We start from the raw sequence: 9,771 nt of genomic DNA, 5'->3' as shown, positions 1-9,771 counted from the left end.
GATCTACAAAATGAAGGTGACCTGGAACATGTCCAAGGATGCTCTGAGGTGCCTGAGAATATAGTTGTTCAGCAGTATTTTAATGCATCGTGTATCTGCACTCAATGGTTTTCATTTATTTTCCATTGCACTAAATGATTTAACTGCCTTTCATGTTTATTTTGTTATAACGAATCTGTCATACTAATGTAAAGTTGTACAAGAGAATGCTAATAAACTAGAGTGAAAATGTTTAATGTATTTGTTTGGATCCAGTTACACATCAGTATGGAAACTAATTCATATAATATGATTTTATACATTATTATACAGAGTACACGGATGTGCAGTATCGAGCTTAGAACTAACACAAAAAGGACATCGTTCACATCTTTTTCAAAATCCATCTGAACCTTTTAAATTGATCATACAAGGAAATTATTCTGATTTAACTCAATACAGTTTGTTTTCCTTCTGCTTCATCAAACTCACCTGTCCTTTGAACTTAATGTTCATTGTATTACAATAATGTTAGCACACTATGCTCATGGTTCCAGTTTACTGGAGGCAATGTCACTTTAAAAAAAAAGTGAAAAAATGAGACCTAACAACCTTCCTACATACGAGACATAAACAAATTATACATAGTACATTTGTTAATCTAGCTCTTGAGGAATGGACCTGAATAAATTCCTGAATACAAATACAAAAATACAGCATAATAATTATGTCATCATGTCAATCGTATCACCCTGATACTTCAAAGTTTTTTAAGTGCGTTTTTTTTTTTTTAGCATTACGAACACATTCATTTAACGTAAACCACATCCTCCGTCACAGTGGAGTAAAATTAAACCTATTGCTATTATAATTCTGATAACGAATCATCATACTCACCAAGCAAAAAAAGGCAAACATAGACTGGTTACAACATTTTGTTAAAGTTAGGAAGACATTTGCGCTCCAGTAATCATAACACTCATTAGTCTGAATTCCTTATTTATGAATTGTTAGCTGTTGAGTGCTACTTTTATTTACTGTATTTAAATATAAGACTTCTCTTGCATTTTTGTCCTTTCAGATTAAAAATGGTATTTCTGTGTTTTTGTCTGATCAAAAGCTAACCAACCTAGACTAAACACAATATGATTGCTGGCTCATCAAACTGAGTTGCGATAAGAGCAGGGGTCAAAATGTAAATCAAGCATTACTTGACTATTATTAAGCACAAAAAAGTATTGCAAGTTTATTATAGCAGTTAAAGATTATTTTCTCACACTGACACTTCAGTGTAATATCCTCAGCTGCAGAGATGTAGAAGATATAGCTGGCAGTTTGTATAGTTTTTGCATAGCATTTATAGCTGTGGTTAGCGCTCCACTGATGAAAGACACTGGCAAGATACTGATGCACACTGCAAATAAGGCTACAAGTAAGTAAAATAAATCAAAAGAACACATCAATGTAGCAGCCTTGGTATCAGCTAAGTGCTGCATGTCTTCAGAAGGGTCATCCTGTGCATGTTTCGTGTGTGGTCATTAGTGTGCTTCACTCAGTGGCAATTTTGGCAGTTGGGGTGGCAAGGTAGATTATTGACTCGACATTTACAGCCCCCAGATGTGTCACCTTTGCCCTGTAAAATGCAACAAAAGAATAAGTCAGACACATTTAAGTCAAACACAAATTTCCTGAATACAAAACCAACACTGTGTTCATAAACATATAATAATATAACGTATTTTTGGTTTACATTTGGGCCCCAGCGTGCTTGTTTGGTGACCCAGCAGATTTCCGTCCTGCACATCAAACAGCAGATCCAGTCACAGCCATCTTTTTTCTGGACGATGATGTCACACCGTGGACATTTCATGGCCTCCCCGTTCTGTAGCAGGTTCTATGTATTTAAAATACAATGAAATCATGTAAGATGTACATTTTACATGCACACAAAAATACTACTACAACGACAATCAACAGCTGTAGTACAAAAGAAAAATGCGATTCAAGACGTTTGATTGTGATACAGTACACAAAACAGCAGCAACATTACATAATACCACTCAATTCACCGAACTCAAAAATAACCCAAATATGTTGATCTCATGAAGCATGGATCAAACCAAGGTCAGTGCCTGTACTTTCAAATATAATTTTGTAAATGTGGTGAAAAAATGTATCCATTACACTGTTAAACTTTAAACTATATTGTATTTTATATTTTGACTTTTGTATTTTCCTTTAGGAAACTACAAAAGTTTAAAGTTTACAGCTTTTCTCATCCTGCAGCTGTGACCCGTTACAAGGGTCTGCTGTGAATAACTATTATTTTGTATGATTTGATCAGACAGTTTCTTAGTTTTTTTTGTCTCTAGTTATGAAAACTTCCTTCCTCATGCAACTAGTAAATGTCAAAAGCAGAGTACAACAGAACACTTAAGGCAAACCCACCTCTAGCATCTGCTTAGTTTGCTGAGCTGCCTGATCGTTCTCTGCTCGCACGCGCAGGTCATCCTGGTAGTCCTTACAATTCATGCCATCATGGATGGCCTGCAAACACACACAACTTTGTTTATGTTTGGTGCCTCTACTATTACTACATAGTAAGAAAATCTCGGTCAATTAATATAGTGAATGGCAGAAAGCTACCCTGCAGAGAATGCAGTTGGTTTCATCGCAGAGCTCACAGTGGAACTCGTTGACTTCATCCTCGTAGACACACCACCCTCGACAGTTGGCAGTCTGACAGTGGAAGCTGTGCTCTGCACGGCTTTCTGCAATGCTCAGACGCAACTCCAGAAACCGCTGGTGCTCCTCTTCTGTGAGCAGCTGCATCCAGGATCATACAGAGAGAGACAGAAAGAAAGTTAATACTGTTGGCGATTTGAAATTGGAGTATTCCTACAGCCTAATATTTAAAGTTTCTTGTTTTCCAGCCTGACACTCACCGCTTGGATCTCTCGGTCCAGCAGCTTGCTCTCACAATTGTCAGGACATGACACCTCGGCATCTTGACTGTTCACTATCGTCCCCTTTAGACACTCCCTGAACAAGAACACACACATAAGAAGAATTCAAAATGTATAAAAGGAATAATATCACTTTTACAACATGCAACATGGCAAAGCTACAAAATCAGCACCACACAATCATTTACTGCCTCAGACCTGCAGAAGGTGTGGAGACACTCTCTGAGCACGATGCCCTCTCCTGGCTGCAGGGGGGAGAAGCAGATGGGACAGTCTGCCTCTGTGGTGCTGGAGATGAGGTTCTGGTTCTCCGTTGCCAACAAATTCAGGTAGTTCCTCTCTCGCTCTTCCCGCTGAGCCTGCAGAAAGGGACGGTAGAAATCATGACAGAGAGATTCATTACACATTGCCATGACTCATTACAAACAGCATGTGTTTCCTGAAAATGGAAAGTGAAACAACTGAACAAAATGCTCTTTGTATCAGCTTTACTAGTTTCTATGAGCATCTGCAAAGTTTTTATACATTTTGTTTATGCACCCATACTTCTATTTGTCTGTAGCATGTACGTTTTTATTCATTGGTTCTGCATTTATCATATATATCATAAAGAGTGTTAGTTCAACTACTGAACATCCTCTTCTTTACAAGAAAGTGGTAATGAACAGATCATTTAGATGACCTCAAATCAAGTTTGAGTTTTGTACTTTCCAGTAAGTACATGCGTTAGGGTTTTGTGGGTTTTGATACACCCACTTTTTGGCTACACCTGTACAATCTAATGCAATCTATTACAGCTGTTCAGTCCACATTTTAATGATGCATAAAATGTTTTTGGTATAACTGAATTGACACATTTCTGAATATATCAACAAACATTATAAACTTCAGAAACGTAGGCAGAGCCGTTGTTTTGAACTGGAATAGATTGAACATGTGTATCTAATAGTGTGCCCAGTGAGTGTATACATATTTTTAAGTCTTAGAAATACAAAGATGACTCCAGCTAAGATGCCAGCTGCACTGGGTTGCAGGTCTATGGTCGCCACACAACAACCATGTTTCAATCATCTCAGTGACCTGGGTTAGATTAAATCAACATCACTCTATGGTTGCTGTTACCTGTTCATATTGCAGCATGGCCAGCTGCTCCTGCTGAATTCGAAGAACCTCCTGCGGGTCTGGCTGATAGATGTTAGGCACCTGATAATCCTCTGGCCTTTCTCCTCCACACATCTCACAGCCAGGACGCGTTGGTTTGTTCATGAACGTACACGAAGTACAGGCCCAGCCCAACTGTACACAAACACAGATATACAGTAGGTTATGCGGACGCTTACAGACTCACACACTCCAGACATAATGTCTAATGCAGAGCTTGTTTTCTGACCTGAGGTTTAGGAAGCACAGCAGGTTTAGTAGCAGCCGGAGGTTTAGGGGGAAGAGGAGGAGGAGCAGTTTGTTGAATCTCTGGGGGAGGAGCAGTCTTCTCACCACCTCCGCCCAGCCCTCTAGGCAAAAGCTCCACTGCCTCCATCGACTCTACGATGCCTAGAATAGATTATCATTCCTTAAAACTAATTTAACCGGTAAGTCGACTTGTCCAGTCCACCTGAAATCAAGGCGGGTACTGAACCTCAGCATATTTTTAGACCAGACCAAAATGTGTGTGTGGCTTATAGCAAACACTGTCAGATAACAATAGCTTTCGTCATATGACGGACAGTTTGTTTGTTTACTTCTTCTTTAATCACACTAAGCCTCATTAATACGTTTTAATAATGTTCAGTCGTACCAAAAACGAAATAAAAACAAATCACTGCTGTTATTGAGCAAATCCTACAACAGATATAATGATATGATAAAAAATGACTGTTATTTGCTGCTTCGATCTGTGTGTGTGTAGGTGCGTGTGTGTGTTACTGACTATCTAAGCGTTGTTGCTCCTGGTCCAGGTTATACTGCTGCCGTGTGAGATGAACTGCATGGGCAGAGCGAATAAACAGGAACGCTGTGTCTCCGTCATGACGGATACCGTGGCTGTACAACGTCTCCCGATCCTGGGCCAGTCGCTTCCCGATCACCCAGCGCTGGAGCAAGGGGGAGAACCCAAAGTCGTGGTTGATCTGTGAACATAAAATCCGGGATTGACACGTCAGTTCAACATTTATTTACAGTTTTTGAATTGATTGTAACTCGTAATTTTGACTGATGATAACAGAAAGTGTGTTAAATGCGTATGTGTGTTAAATAAAGCAACACACAAAAAAATCTGTATATGACAAGAACTGCAACATAAATGACCATTTATGCTATGATCACATAAAATAGCATACCGTTTGGTAACAATACAAAGAAGGTTAACAGATAAACAGGTTAAAAGTCAGAAGTTTTACAGGTTGGTCAAATATTATGAATGTTAAAATTCATTTAAAATTCATCTGTCAGATCATCTGCCGTAAGACACATCAGTACCTTGTCTTTAAGTTGTGCAATTGTCATGTCAGGAGAAACCACAACAGTGACCGGGATGTAGGCATCCGACTGAGCATCCTCCACTCCCACCCATAACCTATAGAACAGTAGATAGCAGAAGTGGCCTTATCTTTGTTTACAGATTTATGCTCACTGCATCATAGCTAGAGCCTGTGCATCACATAGGCACATGTGGGCAGGATATTTTACAATTTAGCAAACTGTTCAGAGCACTGACACAGTAAACTTCACTGGGATATTCATAATTATAAACAGCTATACATATTACACACAAAAAGGACAGATCTAAATGACCCAAAATGTCTTGTTCTGTATTATGCCCTAAAAAAAAATCTTCATATGAGTGCCAAGTGGACAACTGTGATAGGCCAATCTTGGCTGATATATTGGACCTATCAATATTTTTCAATGTGCATAAAACCTCTGTTTGTTTTATGGCTGTTAATCGCACAAAGACACATACAGTACAGACCCTTTCCAAAAAATTTGAATATCATAGAAAAGTTTACTTATTTCCATAATTCAATTAAAAAGGTTAAACTTTCATAGATTATAGATTCAGGGCCCACAATTCAAACGATTTCAAGTATTTATTTGTTTATTTTTACATATTTTGGGCTTCCAGCTCAAAAAATCCATGAAAACAGGAATTCAAAAAATTTGAATACTGTGAAGAAATCACCATGTACTATTCAGTTTTTGCTGAAATCAGTCAAAATATGGTACTTTCTAAACGATATGTCAATGTTCAATACTTGGTTGGGAATCCCTTTGCCTTAATCACTGCCTTGATGCGCCGTGGCATTGAGGCAATCAGCCTGTGGCATTGCGTGGGAGTTATGGAAGCCCAGATTTCCTTGATGCTTGCTGTCAGCTCTTCTTTGTTTTTGGGTCTGGTGGCCCTCATTTTCCTCTTGATAATACCCCATTGACCCGAAGAAACCCGACAGTTGTAGCCCAGCTCCCGGATGTGTCTGAATGTGGTGGTTTTTGAAGCTGTGACTCCCGCCTCATTCCACTCTTTCTGGATCTCTGCCTGATTCTTGAATCTTCTCTGTTTTATAATCTGCTCAAGTCCACGGTCATCTCTTATGCTGGTGCATCTTTTCCTGACACATTTTGCCCTTCCACTAGACTTTCCATTGATATGCTTGGACACAGCACGCCAGCCTCCTTAGCTATGAACTTGTGGCTTACCCATCCTATGGAGGGTATCAATGATGGTCTTCTGACCAGTGGTCAAGTCTGTCAGGTGCTTTGAGTTTAGTAGATGATTAGTGTGTGACACTCAGTTAAAAACATTAATGCCCTGCAATATTCTAATTTTTTGAATTCCTGTTTTTGTGGGGGTTTTTGAGCTGGAAGCCCAAATTTTGTCAAAATAAACAAATAAATACTTGAAATTGTTTGAAGTGTGGGCCCTGAATCTATAATCTATGAAAGTTTTTTAATGGAATTATGGAAATAAGTAAACTTTTCTATGATATTCTATTTTTTTGGAAAGGGTCTGTACATGCACACACACACACAGCCACACTTCACTCTCATCTTCAATTGCATAATGCCAATTTAAGATGAGAAATCTTCAAAAGCTTCATGGTTTCTGTTATGGTAACATGTGGGGAAGTCACACACAAACACGTGCCTGCCTACACACAGTCTTGTCCTCACCTTATGGAGTCCTGAGGGTAAGCCTGACTGTTGATGCTGACAGACACTGGAACAGAAAGTTGTGACAGTCTCTGGCACAGCTTTGCTGCTTCTTGTCCATCCCCGCTGTTAAGGGCTTCACTCAGAGAGAGGGCCAGCTCCTCGGCTGCACAGAGACAGAGACAGAGCTCATTATAAACACACTTGAGAACACAGGTCAAAAACAATGACTCACTTTCAGTATCCTCTGAGACACTAATCCAATATTAAACAGTAACATTAAAATATAATATTCACCGGGACTCTTTTAGATGGGGATGACTCATGTATTAGAAGTTAAATGTGGGACATGAAATTAGGGTAGATGAGTTATGTAAATCAAAATCGAAACTAAAGTAGAAGCAGCTCACCCTCTTTTAAATTGACAGCCGGTGTCACTTCAGAAGCCATAATCACACCTGAAACGACAGGTAACACAAAATGTGTCACGTAAACGTCTCGGTTATGACAAAACTGAGCAGTCATGAGGACAAAGTTTACAATCAAACCTTCTCAGGTCGTGGAGCTGCGGTCCTGTCCGACAGGACTCTTCCTCTGAGTCGACTTGATGACAAGGAAGCGAGCAAGTTATCCAGATCCAGTTAGAAGAAGAAATGTCAGGAAAGGTGACGGATTAAACGATTTATTTTCTGCCGGAGTCTCCAACTCTGACCTGTCGTTCGCTGACAGATAACAGAGAAATCGAAACTGACTCAGGATCAGGAAGAGAAACCTTTAAAGGGTCGCTGTGGAGTTTATCCGCTCCGCCCACTGACTCCTGACACGTTCAGGAGTTCATGTTTATTTGAAACACACCGTAAACCAACAACAACAAACAACAAACAAACAACAAACAATGAAATATTTCAGAGAAATATCACACTGTTGTAGTTAAAATGACAAATGCACAGCATCGGTCTATCTTACACCAATTATTCAGTTCAAATGCAATGCCTTATTTTAATAATAACATATTAAAACAGTATTATATTTAATGTGATGGAATATAATCATACCTTTAAATATACTGTATATAAATATTGATTTTAAAAAAACGTTTTAAACAATTACTCTTAACCTCCAGCAGATGGCAGTGTCTGTCAAGTTTTCTGTAGCTCAAAGTTGGATCCATCTTTATAAGTAACATTCACATTTGCAGCGTTAAATTTAACGTAAATCTTTGGCTAAATTGTAGATTTGATATGTGCATTATAAGAGAATAAACTCTTCTTTATATGAGTATAATTTAAAAAAAATGAATAAATGAACCCCCTCCTCGCATCACATCCATCTAAAGTCATAGTTCTGATTCTGGTCTTTTCTGTCATATTGAACTGCAGGATAACCTGACGGAAGTAAATGCTGCAGGAACAAGGCATGAGAGCTGAGGTGGGTGGATTAATGACTGTGTTGATGGAAGTTTCTAGTGCAGTGTTGCAGGTTAAGCAGGCAGTGGGTGTTGGTTGGTTGAAGTCCACGTCCACAGTCGAGGTAGGTTGTGTTGATGTTTGTGTGTATTTACGTGTGTGTGATAGAGAGAGACAAATCACATCAGTCCAAAACCTAGAGTCAGTGACATAAAAACAACATAAGTTCATTAAGTTTGATATATTCTTAAAAAAAAACATAACAGGGTTTTCTCTCTCTCCTGTTGTTGTGTGTGTGTGTGTTTGTGCAACAAAAGAAGAACCCCCCAGCAGCCCTAAACCTGTCCTACGGCGAGAGCTTAATTTATCATGCAGAGGCAGCAGCTGCAGCTCTTCCTACTTCACACACACACACACACACACACACACACACACACACACACACACACGAGCTAAATACGTATCACTTAGGGTGTGTGAGTGAGAATACAAGATAAAAATAAAAATAAAAACATCTGATAAAAACATTTCTGTTTTACTTTCTAGAAAGAAACAAGCGAAGGAGTCAAAATAAGAAAAAAAAAACTGTCAGTACTGTGCGTAGGTCATCATATGTTTTCTCGTATGATTTTAAGGCCCATTTTTTACTTTTACAGTAATATGACAGACACAAACAATTAGGATCGATCACAAAGACAGCTAACAGCTTAAAATACCACTATGAATAAGGGAGTCGATGCACTCACACATGAAAAATAGTAAGCCCTGTCCGGTGGTGGGCAGCGGCTGCTGTGTGCTGCTGCTGAGCCCGAAGGTGCTTCTGTTTGGCCGATTGCAGGCACATAGTGATCATCTCCGTACAAGCCAGCATCTTGGACAACGAGTCGAGACACACACCTCGATCAGATTCGGATCGCTCAGACAGTTGGAAGGTTGAAAGTAAAGTGGAAAGAAAAAAAGGTTGAGTGTGTGTGTGTGTGTGTGTGTGGTGTGGAGGAGAGGAGCAGGTGTGACATATATCAAGTGAAGCCAAAGCAGGCGGGGACTCGGGAGATGCTCGACAACTTTGTGTGGTGCGCTGCTGACCAGAGAGCTGCCAGCCCCTCCTGCTGGAGCCGCTGTGATTGGCTCATTTATCTGCGCCGTGCATCTGTATCAAACTGTTCACTTTCATCAGGACCAAAATGCTTCCCGAGCCGCTGGCAACAGTTTGTGCAGCATTTACTTCCGTCAGGTTATCCTGCAGTTCAATATGACAGAAAAGACCAGAATCA

The 9,771-nt window shown here is 39.6% G+C and overlaps 1 protein-coding gene across 1 annotated transcript; it reads right to left on the bottom strand.

Moving 5' to 3' along the window:
* Window positions 1-278: 278 nt before the first annotated feature.
* Window positions 279-7,861, bottom strand: rbck1 (RanBP-type and C3HC4-type zinc finger containing 1). The gene is made up of 13 exons (XM_019272274.2): window positions 7,640-7,861; window positions 7,502-7,549; window positions 7,113-7,257; window positions 5,421-5,517; window positions 4,873-5,071; window positions 4,336-4,496; window positions 4,068-4,241; window positions 3,144-3,304; window positions 2,925-3,021; window positions 2,626-2,805; window positions 2,428-2,526; window positions 1,730-1,873; window positions 279-1,612 (listed from the first exon to the last, which is right to left on the bottom strand). The coding sequence occupies exons 2-13, from the start codon at window positions 7,539-7,541 to the stop codon at window positions 1,532-1,534; spliced, it is 1,578 nt and encodes a 525-aa protein (XP_019127819.2). The 5' UTR covers window positions 7,542-7,549; window positions 7,640-7,861; the 3' UTR covers window positions 279-1,531.
* Window positions 7,862-9,771: the final 1,910 nt, after the last annotated feature.

Source organism: Larimichthys crocea, chromosome VI (assembly GCF_000972845.2).
Source record: "Larimichthys crocea isolate SSNF chromosome VI, L_crocea_2.0, whole genome shotgun sequence".
Taxonomy (NCBI): Eukaryota; Metazoa; Chordata; class Actinopteri; family Sciaenidae; genus Larimichthys; species Larimichthys crocea.
Note: the sequence above shows the minus strand (reverse complement) of the source record. Positions and strands in the feature narration are given on the sequence as shown.

Excerpts from the sequence above, each read along its gene's own strand:
- rbck1 (XM_019272274.2), bottom strand. The coding sequence starts at position 7,541 with ATGGCTTCTGAAGTGACACCGGCTGTCAATTTAAAAGAGG. Across the intron at positions 5,072-5,420 it reads TTGCACAACTTAAAGACAAG|ATCAACCACGACTTTGGGTT; the intron begins GTACTGATGTGT and ends TTATGTTCACAG. Across the intron at positions 3,022-3,143 it reads TGTCTCCACACCTTCTGCAG|GGAGTGTCTAAAGGGGACGA; the intron begins GTCTGAGGCAGT and ends GTTCTTGTTCAG.